Source organism: Suricata suricatta, chromosome 16, assembly GCF_006229205.1.
Source record: "Suricata suricatta isolate VVHF042 chromosome 16, meerkat_22Aug2017_6uvM2_HiC, whole genome shotgun sequence".
Classification (NCBI taxonomy): domain Eukaryota; kingdom Metazoa; phylum Chordata; class Mammalia; order Carnivora; family Herpestidae; genus Suricata; species Suricata suricatta.
In genome coordinates, this window is record NC_043715.1 from 50918209 (window position 1) to 50933870 (window position 15662).

General features: G+C 50.2%; 1 protein-coding gene across 4 annotated transcripts in view; it reads right to left on the bottom strand.

Moving 5' to 3' along the window:
- Positions 1-62: 62 nt before the first annotated feature.
- Positions 63-15662, bottom strand: part of PLEKHA4 (pleckstrin homology domain containing A4) — a 27146-nt gene continuing 11546 nt past the window's right edge. Inside the window, exons 14-20 of one of the 4 annotated variants that reach the window (XM_029924815.1) lie at positions 12894-13034; positions 11813-11912; positions 11664-11740; positions 2267-2428; positions 1339-1397; positions 859-971; positions 63-521 (exon numbers count right to left, since the gene is read on the bottom strand). In XM_029924815.1, the coding sequence (XP_029780675.1) occupies positions 253-521; positions 859-971; positions 1339-1397; positions 2267-2428; positions 11664-11740; positions 11813-11912; positions 12894-13034 (921 nt within the window). In that variant the 3' untranslated portion in view covers positions 63-252. Of the gene's footprint in view, positions 522-858; positions 972-1338; positions 1398-2266; positions 2429-2510; positions 2703-7779; positions 7859-11663; positions 11741-11812; positions 11913-12893; positions 13035-15662 lie in introns of those variants that run through there. The other 3 variants (XM_029924816.1, XR_003903692.1, XM_029924817.1) reach the window with 3 other exon arrangements.

The following is a 15662-nucleotide window of genomic DNA, read 5'->3' on the forward strand; positions in this document are numbered from 1 at the left end:
AGCTCTGCCCCTAAGAGATCCCAGTATCACAGTCCCAAACAGACAGAGAGAAAGCTACTGACTAAAAGTTCAAAGTTTTAATCCGAATTTGGACAAGTATTAGGAAAAATCAAACTTTGGCCATAGGAACTTCTCTCTGAGCTACCATGGGGACCAGACCACGCCCCCACGGCGCCCTGAGTGGCTCCAGGTCTTCGGGCAGTGCCTCCAGGCCACGCCCTCATGCTCCGCTGATTGGCTGTGGCGCCTGGATCAGAAGCTGGACTGCAGCAGTGTGACCCGCAGAGGCCACGCCCCCTCCTCTTGGGTCAGGGCAGGAGGGGCGGTCCCGGATTCCCACGTGGGCTCCCAAGAGGTGGGGCCTGCGCCACGCCCACTACCTCGATGGGTGCACCCAGTCGAGCTGGAGTTACTGGAATTAGCCACTGGAGATCTTGGGGGCGAGGTCACCTGGGGGGTGGGGTCTGACGGAGGCGGTGGCGCCGGGGGAAGAGGGTCTCCTCGGGAGTCCAAATTTCCACCTGGATAGCACGAGTGGGGGGATGAGAATGGCAAACTTTGGGACACCGGAGTCCGGACATTCAGGCCTTTCCTCTCAGACCCAGAAGTCCAGTCCCTACCCCTTCCTCCCTCAGACCCACAGGTCTGGCCCCACCCGCCTCCTCCCCTAGACCCAGGAGTCCTGAAACTCTCTCCCGTTCTTCCTGGGATCTGGAACTTCTGAGCCCTCAACTTTCCTCATCACGACAAAGGATTCCCAGCAGCTCTCGGACCCCTCCCGACCTGGACCAAGGATTCCAGGTTCTGGCTCCCTCTTCCCTAAAACCTAAGACTCCAAGGTCCCCAGCCCCTCCTCACCTGTCATCATTCTGTGCCACTGAGATGCCTCAGTGGCCAGAGCTTGCGAGAGGCTGAGGACTCTCTCCCGGTGACCTTCGAATGTTGGCAAATAAGGGGTGATGGTCCTCGGACTAGAAACAGAGATTTGGGGGCGCATCTACAATTAGCCAGTACCACAGTGCCACCCGTGGGGATGGCAGGGATTTGCAGTCCCTAGCACGTGTCTCTAAAGGACTTTAAACAGGGCTTGCATCATGGGATTTGTAGTCTATTCCCCCTTAAATTTCACCCGCTTTCCTAACGCAGAAGCAGAGTTTCATATCCATCCAGTTCCGCCGTTTGGGAAACTGCAGTTCTCACGGTGGATCCTGGCCTTTCTGACGCCCCAAGAGTCCAAGCATCTCCAAAAGTTTCTGTGATCTGCACCTTAGTACTCAGGAGACAGCAGCCTTGGGCTAGTTAGTTTTCTGCTTCTTACTTCCCTTCCCAGGTCCTTACCTGCTCCAGGAGCCAGAGCTTCTGAGCCATTTGGGGGCCCCTGAGTGTCCTTGGACAGACTGCAAAGGAATGGGGGCATTAAGAGTCCTCACCTGAAGTCCCCAAGGCCTGACTTTGAGACTAAAATGAAGGGGGCTCAGAGAGGGAATGAAATTGTCCCAGAGACACTGACAATGCTTAATTTTACACGCACTCCTGGAAAACAGCAAGGGTTTAAAAAAAAAAAAAATAGGACCCCATCCCCACCCCGGGCCATTTGCATTCTGGGAAATGGTTTACTGCAAAGCCCTCTGTCTCCATGTGACCTGCATAGGACCGACAGATGACCACCCTCTTGTTACTTGTGACAAGCTCACAAACAGGAGCTCCAAATTCACAGTTTATGCCTCACAATGGATTAACTGAGGCTAATTAGTCCCCTCTGAAACTAACTAGACACCGAGATAAACATTTGGTGTTCAGCTGATTACAGAAACAATCCCAGCGGTAAGTAAAATCGCCCACCTAGGACTTGTCTAATTCCTCCTAGGAAAGTCTCACACATCGTGCCCAGACACTCTTATCTTCTGCTCTGGAATGTTCTCCCCATAGCAATAGTATAAATATAATCATTTCCTTACTCCCTCACCCCCGCCTTGGATCACGCAGAGTAACTAAAACAGAAAACGTGGCCCCACAATCCAGACCTGTGACCTCCGTTCTGAAGGAAGAACAACACTGGTGAAGCAAAGCTCGCTCTGCCTCCCCCCACCCCCCCACCCCCACTCGGGGAGCTACCGCATCGGCACACAGATCAGGGGTGAGTCTGGAAACCCAGTTCTGGGTAAAGAGGTAGGGAAATCCCCATTTTACAGACAAGGAAACTGAGGCTCAAACTAGAATCAGAGGATCCATGACCACCCCACCTCGCACCCTCTGTTCCCCTCACCCTTTGTTCTGTGTCTGGCTGGCATCTGGCCGGGGACAGTGTCCTCCCCAGAGTGAGGTGCCGGGGGGAAGTGGCGCGAGGGAGAGGCCGTCCAAACTCCTGGTTTCTGCGCATTCTCTCCATCTGCTCCTGGGCACTCATGCGAGGCCGGGCGAGGGGGGCCTGGGGAGACGAGGAACATCTGAGGTCCAGCCTGGGTGCTCCCCTTAATCTCGTCCCTGAGCCTCTCGGCCTCCAGTCTCACCTCTCCTGTTACGTTCACCGCCAGAGTCGGAGCGGTCTTTCTGCACCCAGAGCGGACTCGCTCCGTCCTCCCGTGGCTCCGAGCACCCTCACATTAATTCCATGAGCTGCCCTGTTTGAATCCAAACCCCCAGCCAGACGAGCACCCACACTTCCTGGACGTACCAGCTTCTTGGGCCTCTTGGTTGAAACTCTGGGTTGTTTATGATGAGAAACAACTCTTTTTATTATTATTGTTATTATCTTAGGCTTAATTTTTGACAGAGAGGCAGAGTGCAAGTAAGGGAAGAACACAGAGAGGGAGACACAGAATCCGAGGCAGGTCCAGGCCCTGAGCCCTCAGCACAGACCCCGATGAGGGGCTTGAACTCACAAACCGCAAGTTTATGACCTGAGCTAAGGTCAGACGTTTAACCGACTGAGCCACCCAGACGCCCCGAGAAACAACTCTTGAGTCAGCTTAGACACAGCAAAAAGAAGAATGAGATGTATTTAAACAAAACTTTTTAAATGTTTATTTGATAGAGAGAGAGTGAACAAGTGGGGGATGGGCCAGAGAGAGAGAAGCAGGTTCCGTGCTGTCAGTGCAGAGCCCAACACGGGGCTTGATCCCATGAACCATGAGATCATGACCTGAGCCGAAACCAAGAGTCTGACGCTCAACCGACTGAACCACTCAGGCTCCCCAAAGAGATGCATTAACTAAATCATCAAGATGATCGATTTGGGTTGGCCTTTGAAAGGACTTGGTGAGCTCTCTCTGGCCATCCAAACCGGACGGAGCCCGTGTGATAGTGGAGTCCGCTCCCACCACCCAAGGAACCACCAGAAGCTAGGACAGCGGCCTCAAACAGATCCCGGCCCCTTCAGAGGGAGCAAGGCCCTGCTCACACCTTGATCACGGACTTCTAATCCGAAGGACTTAAAACGCAAGAGGACAGGGGCGCCTGAGTGGCTCAGTCAGTTGAATGTTTGACTTCGGCTCAGGTCACGATCTCACAGTTGGTGGGTTCGAGCCCCGCATCGGGCTCTGTGCTGACAGCTCGGAGCCTGGAGCCTGCTTGGGATTCTGTGTCTCCCTCTCTCTCTGCCCCTCCCCGCTCATGCTCTGTCTCATGTCACTCTATCTCTCAAAAAATAAATAAATGTAAAAAAAATTTTTTTAAATGCAAGAGGACAGAGATAAATCAAGAGGGGGTAGGGGCAAGTGCGCTAAAAAAAACCCAGAAGTCTGACGAGAACACCAAGGGCATGACCGGACAACTTGTTTGCTAAGAGATTAGGCATGTGACACGGGGATCCAGGAAACCATCTCAGCTGGACCGCTGCCAGAACCGGAGGGGACAGAGCAGGGCCCAGATGCAGGAAGCCTGTCAGACTTCTTTCTCCACTGCTCCAGGCAGGAAACAGGCCAACTGCAGACACGTGCTCCCCTTCAGGAAAAGGGGCCATGGGGACACGGACACACACAGGGAGAATGCCAGGTGATGACTGGTGTCCTCCTGCCACTCGTCAAGGGACTGGGAGATGCCTGGAAAAGACCCTTCCTTGGTGCCTTCGGAAGGAGCGTGCCCTGGTGACACCTTGATTTTGGACTCTAAGACAATGAATGTGTGGCTTAGGCAAACAAACACATAGCCAACAAACAAAATCAGAGGGAAGAAAACTCTTAGCAGCAGCCTCTGGCTAGAAACTTCTAGGGAGAGGGGCACCTGGGTGGCTCAGGCCATTAAGCATCTGACTTCGGCTCAGGTCATGATCTCACAGTTCATGGGTTCGAGCCCTGCATTGGGGGCTGTGCTCCCAGCATGGAGCTTGCTTGGGATTCTCTCTCCCCCGTCCCTCCCCTGCTCGAGCACTCTCTCTCGAAATAAATAAACATTAAAAACAAATAAACATTAAAAACAAAAACAAGTGGCTGGTAGTTTTAGCCACTTACAGCCTGCCTGCTTTGAGTACTCCAGGAAACAGTGCCCACCGGCTGCTAGCCACAGAGAAGATACACTTGTAGCTTTGAAAGCCCCCAGGCAGCCGCTGCCCCCAGGAGGTCTCTGACCCTGACACGCCATCCTTCTGGAGCTTCCGGGACGTGGTGTCACGTGCTGTGAGGGACTTTTCCCACAGGCCAAACTGCCCGAGGGGGGACCGGACACAGCTCCGGGGCGCTATTACCGCCCACCGATTAGGTCCTTTCCCTCGCTCGCCTCTGCAATCCTGAGAACTCACGACGGACACCACCCCTGGGATCTCAATGGCCACAGCCCCCAGAACCACGTGTCGGGGTGAGGGAGGGGCACACCCCCTCCCAAGATCAGCGGTGCTCGAAGCAGCCCCACCAGGCTCTGTGCCCTGTTCCTGCCCCACGGGGACCACGCAGGTCCTCTCCCCCTAGGAAAGGACTCACTGACTGTTTTGTGATCATGAAGATAAGAAGGCACTGGAAAGGCTTTTCAATGTTTGATGGAGCGAGGCCCCCTCAACCAATCACGATTGAGAAACGCAGCCAATCAGCGTTGGCCAATCAGTGCCGGTTTCTGAAAATCAGCCAATCAGCCACAGAGCCCAGGCGGCTCAAGGTCCCATTCCTAAACAGACTGACTTCCGAAGTCCACCGCATTGGTGAAGTCCCCGCTGTCTGACACCAGCTGTCCGTTTCACTTGGGGACACTGTCCCGTCCAGGTCTGTGTTGCTTAAACAAGTAGTGAATTCAGCTTTGTGTCCTACACGAAGCAGCGGCCACTTCAGCATCACCTTCATGCTTTTGCATACAGAGCCTGTACCCTTTGCTTAGGGTACCATTTTCTGCCTGGACGAACCTTTTATTCATTCATCCCAACTCGGCTAACCTTCCCTTTAAAATTTTTTATTTTTAAGTAACCCTTACACCCAACGTGGGGCCTCGAACTCACAACCCCAAGATCAGGAGCTGCGCCCTGTTCCAAGTGAGCCCGCCTGGTACCCCGACCTCCCTATCCTTTAATAGGCTTCCCAATGGGGCGCCTGGGGGTGGGGGTGGGGCTCGGTCGGTTAAGCCCCTGACTTCACCTCTGGCCAAGATCTCACGGCTCGGCTCGTGAGCTCCAGCCCACATCCGGGTCTCTGCTGTCAATGCAGAGACTGCTTCGGATCCTCTGTCTTCCTCTCTGTCCCTCCCCCACTCGTTTGCTCTCTCTCAAAACTAAACATTTTTTAAAAATTAAAAAATAAATATAAGGCTTCCCAATGCTTTGGATCTTATCTATGTCAGATATATAGGAGGACTGAATTTGTATCTCTTCCCCATCAGATAGGAACATCAGATCTAATTCTGGCTGGGACCCTAACACCGCGCACAGATCCTGGCCCCTTGCAGGTCTCACAGGATGTGTGCTGAGCAAATAAAGGAATTTGAGATTTCTCCCTGCAAAGCTCAAAGCTCAGGGGGGATGGGAAGCGTGGCAGTTCCTTGGCCCTCCTGACACCTCACTTGGATTGGTCATCTGCTTATGTCTCCTTTGTGGGCATTGAAATGGTCCTGTCAAGCCCAGAAGCCATACTTTTCCTTCAGGAGCCCCAGCTTTGGGATGGGGGGAGCCACAGAAAAATAGGGCTTGTGATGCAGAGGTTTATCACACAGCAAGGTCCCTGAAAACAGGAACTTGAAACCAGGAACCCAGCCAGCCTGGCCCTCAAGAGGAGTCAGGAGATGTTTGTTGATCTGGATCGGACCACCATGCAGTTAGCGGATGTGGTTCTGAGGGCCAGAGTTCTGGGCTCCTGAGACTCCCTGTGGGGATGTATGTGTTGCTCACTGCCCAAGGGCTGAGCCCTCCACTGACTCAGTTACGCTCTGCCCTCCTAAGGGGACGCATGCCTGAATCAGAACTCACAAGAAGTCATCCTGTAGGCTAGCAGAGATCCTGGCTCTAGGAACATTTCCGCTGGCGTTTCCCTGATAAATTCCCCACATGGTAAATTCTCACCCGTTCTTCAAGGTCTCCAGAAAACCGTCCCGCAACACCTCCAGGCTGAGTCCGGGAGCTGCCCGCTGGTGCCCCCAGCACCCCTGAGCCTTTGCCATCACAGCACACACCTCCCTCTGTGCCCATGGTGCTCCCATCTGGAGCTCCCCAATGCCTGAGAGGTGGCCCGACTCAGCCCAGCGATCACAGTGCCCGGGGCACCCGCAACAGCACCGATGGGAAAAGTCTCAAACTTGAAGTTCAGAATGAGTCAGCTTATTCACACCTGGATTCCTCAGCTTCCCTCCACCCGGCACCTGCCTCGCCTCCTGCAGGGTCACTGCACTGCCCCAGAGGCCCAGGCCAAGGACCCCATCATCCTTCCCCACGCCTCCTACCCGATCTGTAATGTGCCACTCAGCCCTCCTGGCTCCACCTTCAAGATCAGTCCCCCAAATCTCGCGTGTGCAATCCTGCAACCTCCCTCGTTCCCCCACCACCGCAACAAAACAGAACAAAACCCGCATGAAAGAAACAAACCTAAAAACAGACATGATTTCCCTAAACCAGGTGCCAATATCCACCTGCTATTGTGACATATGGCATCGCCACCCGAGTGTCAGCCCGTCCTCTGTCACCAGGCTCCCACCATCCACTGCTCCTCTCTTGCTTTTTGTTATTTATGACTTTTGGTTTATAAAAATATTTTTTTTAATGTTTTATTTTTGAGAGAGAGAGACAGCATGAGCAGGGGAGGGTCAGAGAGAGAGGGAGACACAGAATCCAAAGACAGGCTCCAGGCTCTGAACTGTCAGCACAGAGCCCGACACGGGGCTCAAACCCACGAACTGCGAGACCATGACCTGAGCCTAAGCCGGACGCTCAACCGACTGAGCCACCCAGGCGCCCCTATGACTTTCAGTTTAAATTGATCTTCAAGGTGAGCAAAGGAGCCAAAGACAGCCCCGTGGGTTACAGTGAGAAGAAGCAACAGAAATATCAGTAACCAGGGCGCCTGGGTGGCTCGGGGGCTTGAACCACCGACGATTTTGGCTCAGGTCATGATCTCATAGGTAGTGAGATCGAGCCCGGTGATGGGCTCTGTGCTGGGTGCGGAGCCTGCTTGGGATTCTCTCTCTCTCTCTCTCCCTCTCTCTGCCCCTTCCCTGCTTGAGCCCCTGCTCTCTCTCAACATAAATGAATAAACTTGAAAAGTAAAGAAAGAAAAAGAAATATCTGTGATTTCCAAGAGCTCAGAAGAAAAATGCAAGCACAGACTCAGGGCTTCGAGAATGTTTAAAATGGCCCTCCAGGGGCGCCCCGGCTGGTGAATTCAGTCCGAATTCCATCGGGCGACTCCGATCTCTAGCTGGGGAGTTTGAGCCCCATGCTGGGGGTGAGATGACTCTAAAATGAATAATAATAAAATAAAATGACCCTGCAGAGGAAACGTACAGGACCTCCATGTCCCAAAGCCCTCGAGCAGCCACATCTGGTGTCAGGGGCCTTGCTATTTGTGCCCACAGATCAGGTGCACCCAGAAGCCCCCGCTGGGCCCTGGCGGTGACTTGCCGGTTGCGCATTTGTCTGTGGGACGTTCAGAGATTCAAGAGGATTATCTCGATGACGTGGAGGATGTTGGGTCACAAGGGAACAAGGCCCCACAGGAGAAAAGATGAAATGAGTGAACAGTGGTCAGGCAGCAAGAAACCCTATCCCCTTCGAGGGTCCTTCTAACTGGACCAAGAATCAAACTGACACAAGACAGACTGAGCAGAGAAATCCGAATGTAATGGCGTGCGCACGGGGAGCCCACACAGACGTGGAAATCCCAAAGGCCGTCAGGCAAAATGAGGTATTGATGTCATTCTGGACTAAGGGGAACGGGGAGGGGCTGGGGACTTTAGAAGGAGGGGAGGCCCGTCACAGGGCGATTCGCAGAAGAGCAGATGATGGGTAATTAGACGGGTGTCCCGCCATCCTGATGGGTCACGCGGATAAAATTTATCAAAGCCAATAAGCCTTATTCTGGGAAAGAGCTCCGACTTAGATTCTTCTATGTAGTTAAGGGAGGGACCAGCGTTTCTCTTGGGCCCCGGGGGCCCAAGACTGCCTTCAGCTCAGAATAATCTTCACACCAAAGCCGCCCTCGACCCCTACAGTTCATTGCTGACCTTCAACAGTGTATACTGATTAGTGACCAAGAGATTCCAAGCAATTTGCTCAATTAAAAGGAGACTCCCCAGAGGCGCCTGGGTGACTCAGCCAGTTAAGTGTCCAGCTTCGGCTCAGGTCATGATCTCGTGGTTTGTGAGTGTGAGCCCCAAGTTGGGCTCTGTGCTGACAGCTTGGAGCCTGGAGCCTGCTCTAGAGTCTGTGTCTCCCTCTCTCTCTGCCCCTCCCCCACTCATGCTCTGTCTGTCTCTCTCTCTCTCTCTCTCTCAAAAATAAATAAAAGTTTGGGATGGCTGGGTGGCTCAGTGGGTTAAGCGACAGACTTCAGCTCAGGTCATGATCTTATTTATAGCTTGTAGGTTCGAGCCCCGCGTCGGGCTCTGACTGACGGCTCAGAGCCTGGAGCCTGCTTCAGAGTCTGTGTCTCCCTCTCTCTCTGCCCCTCCCTTGCTCGTACTCTGTCTCTCTCTCTCTCTCAAACCTAAATAAACACTAAAACATAATAATAATAAATAAACATTAAAAAATAATAAAATAGAATTAAAAAAAATAAAAAACAAAAAACCACGGGACTGCCCAGTCAAGACCTTTTGGTAAGGGGTAGAGAACACAGGAAAACACCGAGGTCACTCGCCTCATCCCAGGAAGCCCCACTCTTAGCCCTGCTCAGATACTCATCTGCACCTGGTGATGATGTTATGGCTTGGCCCACGACCCCTGTCACCAGAGCCCAAGGATGTCGTGAGCCAGCAGATGTCACGAGCATTTACTGCGTGTGAACACCCAGGCGCTTGGCCTCATTTGTGCCTGGATGTGTGACATGATATTGTACTCAACCTTCTCCTAAGAAAGAAAAAGTGCCCGATATTTATAATCAATTTTTATTCCACTGACTCAATCATTCAGTTGCTCACTGCTGTATTTTAAACATTTAAATTTACATTTATTTAACATTTAAATTCAGACTTATTTATAAATCGAATCCCGTTTAAGTATGAATATTCAGGGACACCTGGGTGGCTCAGTCGGCTAAGCATCCGACTTCAGCTCAGGTATGATCTCAATCTCGTGGTTCGTGGGTTCGAGCCCCGCGTGCGACAGCTCAGAGCCTGGAGCCTGCTTCGGATTCTGTGTCTCCCTCTCTCTCTGACCCTCCTCTGCTCGTGCTGTCTCTCTCTGTCTCTCAAAAATAAATTTAAAAAAAAATTTTTTTAAGTATGACTATGCATACATTTTGCTAGAGAAATGTCATGTGTTTGATTAAGGGGGATATCGCTGGAAATTTTACATAACACACAGCATACGCATCTTATTACCAGCCTGGAATGTGCATTTTGAATTACATCTTGTCCGGAGAGTTTTGGATAAAGTCTGCCGGTCGGTGTAACTAGAATCTACCTGCCTCTCAACATCTCCAGGCCTTCTAACCCAGTGGAAACGGTACTCACTAAGCTCGCCTTAAGGGTTGTTCCCCGCACGGCCGCCAGAGGGCGCCTACTCCCGCTTCGGGCAGCTCGGAACCCTCCAGGGCTCTGGGCTCACCCAGAGCCGCAGGAGGACGCATGCGCGATGCACCCCCGTGGCCCAGCTCTCCTGTCCTCTCCCTCTCGCTCGCTTACTCGGATCCCGCCACATTGACTTTTTACCTTTACCTCTTTAGCACTTATAACGTATCAAATACTGTACAGTAAATTAATTATTATCTCTCTCTTCCCACTAGAATGTCGGACTCATGAGGGAAGGATTTTTTTTCCCCCTCGTTCTGTTCACGTTTGTGCCCTCAGCGCCTGAACAGCTCTGTGCAATAGAACTTTCTGTGATGGTCCCAATGTTCTGTTATCTACTGCGTCCAACGGGATGGACTCTGGCCACGTGTGGCTCCTAAGAACTTGAAATGCAGTGAGCACCAATAAATTTTTTATTTTGCTTCATTTTGACTCATTTTTTTAAGATTTTATTTTATTATTAGTATTTTAATGTTTATTCATTTTTGAGAGAGAGACACACACACACACGAGTGTGAGTGGGGAGGGGCAGAGAGAGAGACACACACACAGAATCCGAAGCAGGCTCCAGGCTCTGAGCTGTCAGCACAGAGCCGGATGCGGGACTTGAACCCACGAACTGTGAAATCATGACCTGAGCTGAAGTTCGCAGCTTAGCCAACTGAGCCACCCAGGCATCCATTAACGATTTTATTTTTAAGTAATCTCTACACCCACCATGGGGCTCGACCTCACAATCCTGAGATCAAGAACCACAGGTTCCACTGACCGAACCAGCCAGGTGCCCCTCATTTTAATTCATTTATTTCTTTTTTATTTTTTTTAAGTGTTTACATATTTAGTTTTGAGAGAGGAGGAGAAGGGGCAGAGAGAGAGGGAGAGAGAATCCCAAGCAGGCTCTGTAAGGTCAATGCAAAGCCTGATGTGGGGCTCGAACTCATGAACCGTGAAATCATGCCCTGAGCCGAAATCAAGAGTCAGATGCGTAACAGACTGAGCCACCAGGTGCCCAACATTTTAAACCATGTAAATTTAAATAATCACCTGTGGCTCCTGGCTACCTTACTGGACAGCCAAGGGAATGTTTAATAAATATTTGTTGAATGAATGAATGAATGAATGAATGAATGAATGAATGAATGGATAGATGGATGGATGAAAGAAAGAAAGAAGGAAAGGAAGGAAGGAAGGAAGGAAGACAGACTACATCTAGGCACTATTTTCAACCTAATGGACATTCACCTAGTTTGAATTCTCACATCAGGTCTGGGCAGTAGGCACTCCTATAAGCTCCATTTTACAGATGAGAACACAGAGACAGAGAGGTTTAATAACTGACTCAAAGTCACACAGCTTAGAAGCAGCAGAGACAGAATTCAACCCTGACACTCAACCAATCTCTCTCTCTCTCTCTCTCTCTGCTCCGAGGTGTGGCCCTAGAACTCCTTTCTAGCAGCTGCTTCCCCAGAGTGGGGGGTGGTCAGATTAAAGCGTTACAAGATGGGCCTGAGGAGGCTGAACGGACCGCCTACCTTGGTTCCTGGCTGTGGGGAAGCTGGGCGGCGGCTCTCAGGGCTGGAGGCCCGGGAGACCCTTGGGGATCCGAGACCTGGGGGGACAGAATGGACTTGGTGAGGACAGGAAATGCCAAGCCAGTCCCACCGGGAGCCAGGACACTCACCTGAGCGGGGGCTGGGGAGGACTCTGTCGCCCCCTGGTGGCCGCCCCCAGTCAGCCTCAGGGGACCTGGATGAGCTCAGCTCCAAGGACTCAGGCAGGCTCTGGAGTGGTCGGGGAAAGGAGAGTAATGCTTATCATTGGCATTATTACCATTTTTCAGGCCCTCAGCCATCAAGACACAGCAGGAGTAGGAGTTAAGAGGGAAAACCAGGAGCCAGACGTTCTAGCTTCAAATCACAGGGCTGCCATCTATGAGCTGTGCAACCTTGTTCAAGTTACTTCACCTCTCTGGCCCATATTTCACCTTTGAATCCATCTCTGGAGATTGAACCCATTCATGGAAGGCACTTAGAACAGTGCCTGGCACATAGCAAGGCATTTTACGTGCAAGGTTTTATAATGATTATGCAGGGGCGCCTGGGTGGCTCAGTTGGTCAGGTGTCCAACTTTGGCTCAGGTCATGATCTCAGAGTCCAGGAGTTCAAGCCCTGCATAGGGCTCTGTGCTGACAGCTCAAAGCCTGCAGCCTGCTTCAGATTCTGTGTCTCCCTCTCTCTGCCCCTCCCCAGCTTGCGCGCTCTCTCTCAAAAATAAACATTAAAAAAAAAGTACGGGGAAACTAAGGTTCAGAGGATGAGGTCAACAACCTTTATCACAAAGATAGCAGAGTTCGGGGCGCTGGGTGGCTCAGTTGGTTGGGGGTCGGACTCTTGATTACGGCTCATAAGTAATGTGTCGCTAGGAGGAAACTGCCCTGGTTTGTAGTGTTTTGTGGATTTCGGTGGTGTAAATACTCCCACCATGGTCAATTTCAAGCACCATGAAGTCCGCCCTGAATATGGCGTTGACAAGAGGCGCACGCATTGGCTCTCGGGAGGAACGGGGAGCTGGCCCCAGCACGCCACGGGACAGTGGTCATAATATAACAAAGAAACAAAGGCTTCGAGTCCCTAGGATACTTGCCTGGGGGTGGTTAGCTGAGAGAAGGAAAGGGAGAGAGAAAAAGGTGAGTGGGTAATGAGTGGGGCCAGGGCAGAAGGGACAGGAAGCTGGGGGGAGGGGGAGGGGCTTGTGGGTCTCACCTCCCTCTCCGAGGACTCCTCGCCTTGGAGTGCGGGGGATGGGGAGTCAGGTTCGGCGTTGTGGGGTGGCTTCTGCGGGCCCCCCAGACCCGCCAGCGTGTCTTCTACCATCCATAGTTGCTGCTGAGCTGATGCTCTGTCCTGGGGGGAGGAGAGAAATACTCAAAGGTGGGAAAATGGCAGGAGAGTTAGTTGGGTCTGAAATCAGCGAGGCCATATTTATGGAGTCACAAATGCATTATGTAGGCACGCAGAGGCCCTATTTGTGGATATCCACTTCCATACAGATATCCCACTGACCAACCACAATTTGTCACAAACAAATTTTTTATGTTTATTTATTTTTGAGAGAGAATGTGGGGAGAGGGTGAGACAGGTTTCTGCACAAAGTGACATTACTCTGATAATTTTATCCTACTTTAAAAAAAATTTTTTAATGTTTTATTTATTTTTGAGAGACAGGGAAAGAGTGCAACCGGGGGAGTGGCAGAGAGAGAGGGAGCAGAATTTGAAGCAGGTTCCAGGCTCTGAGCTGTCAGCACAGAGCTCAGTGCAGAGCTTGAACTCACGAACCGTGAGATCATGACCTGCGCCAAAACTGGATGCTTAACTGATTGAACCACCCAGGCACTCCAATGCTGTCTTTTCTTATCTATCTACCTACCTATCTGGTGCAAAAAGGTAATTTTATTAAAGCATGGGGACGGGACCCATGGGCAGAGGAACTGTCAACACGGTCTTTTCTCTACTGCTCTGCCGTTATCTTCATTTTAAGTACCTACTTAAAAATATCTGCGAATCTGCTCCTGAATATCCTATCCTATTCCTTTGGTCCATTTGTCTAAGCTTGTGTCAATAGTACAGTGTCTTATTAACTGTAGCTTTGCAGTCAGACTGGACATTCACTTATCTTAGTCCTCCAGCTTTGTTCTTGGAGGTTGCCTTGGCTACTCTTATTCTTTTGCCCTTTTGGATACAATTTAGAGTCAGTTCATCAATCTCTACACAGAAACCTCCCAGATTTGTACTGGGATTGTAAATCCCCACTGGGCAAACCAATCTAGGGTGACTATACCTTTAAATTATGGTATCTTTCCTATCCACGAACATGGTATACCTCTCCCTTTATATAGGTCTTTAATTTCTCTCAATGATGTTTTGTGGCTTTCAGAATAGATGTCTTGTCTATCTTTCATTAGATTTCATCCTGGATATTTAATTTGTTTATGTCACTTACAAACACTAGTGTTTATAAATATTCTCTATTTGTTTGGTACTAACATACAGGAAGACAATTGATTTATGCATATTATCCTTGCATTCAGTGACCTTGATGAATTTGTTTATTCTAATAGTTTCTCCGAGATTATTTTGGATTTTCTACATATATATAATCATGTCATAAAAATAAATTTACTTCTTTTTCTCTGGTCCTCATACCTTTATTTCATAGACTTTTACTGTGGAGGACCATAGGTACAATGTTCACTAGAACTGGTAATAGCAGACACCCTTGTCTTATTCCACATATCAGGGGGAGGATTCTTAATATTTCACTGCCAACTATGTTTGTGGCAGGTTTGTTATAGATGTGTTATCAGATTAAGGAAACTCTCCTTCTATTCCTATTTTGCTGAGAGTTTTTATCATCAGTGGATGTTAAATAAAGTCAAATGTTTTTCCTGCATTTATTGAGATGATCATGTGGCCTTTCTCCTTTTCACAAAAATGTGGTGAAATACATGGAATAATTTTCAAGTGTTAAATTAACTTTAAATTCCTATAATAAACCTAATTTGTGGGGTGCCTGGGTGGCTCAGTCGGTTAAGCGTCCGACTTTGGCTCAGGTCAGATCTCACGTTCGTGGGTTCGAGCCCCGCATCAGGCTCTGTGCTGACAGCTAGCTCAGAGCCTGGAGCCTGCTTCTGGTTCTGTGTCTCCTTCTCTCTCTGCCCCTCCCCCTCTCATGCTCTGTCTCTCTCTGTATAAAAAATAAATAAAACATTAAAAAATTTAAAAAAAAAACCTAATTTGCTTCTTTGCATATTCTGCTGGTGCCCAATGATTTTTAACACCAATGGAGAGGGGGAGTAGCACTGAGAGTGAATTTTACGAGGAAGGGGGAGGGGTTTAACATGCAGAGAGCAGCGCTTAAATCTGTGAGTTTGCATTTAATATTAGAAGTCAATGCTTTAAACTAAAGATCTATGATCTAGGGGCACCTGGGTGGCTCAGTTGGTTAAGCGTCCGACTTCAGCTCAGGTCATGATCTCAAGGTTCATGGGTCAGTTTGTGGCTTTGAGCCCCGCATCGGGCTCTGTGCTGACAGCTCGGAGCCTGGAGCCTGCTTCAGATTCTGTGTCTCCCTCTCTCGCTGACCCTCCCTGCCTCAACTCTGTCTCTCTCTGTCTCAAAAACAAATAAAATTTAGAAAAAAAAAGATATATGATCTATAAACTTGATTATTAGACTTAGAATGAAGGAGTGGGGGGGGGGGTGAGCCTGGCTGGCTCAGTTGGAGGAGCATGTGAATCTTGATCTCAGGGTTTTAAGTTCAAGCCCCATGTTGGGTGTAGAGATTACTTAAAAATAAAATCTTTAGGGGCACCTGGGTGGCTCAGTCAGTTAAGCATCTGACTCTTGATTTCAGCTTAGGTTATGATCTCATGGTTCGTGAGATCCAGCCCCGCATGGGGCTCTGTAATAATAGTCGGGAGCCTGCTCGGGATTCTCTCCCTCCTTCTCTCTGCCCTTCCCCTCTTATGCTTT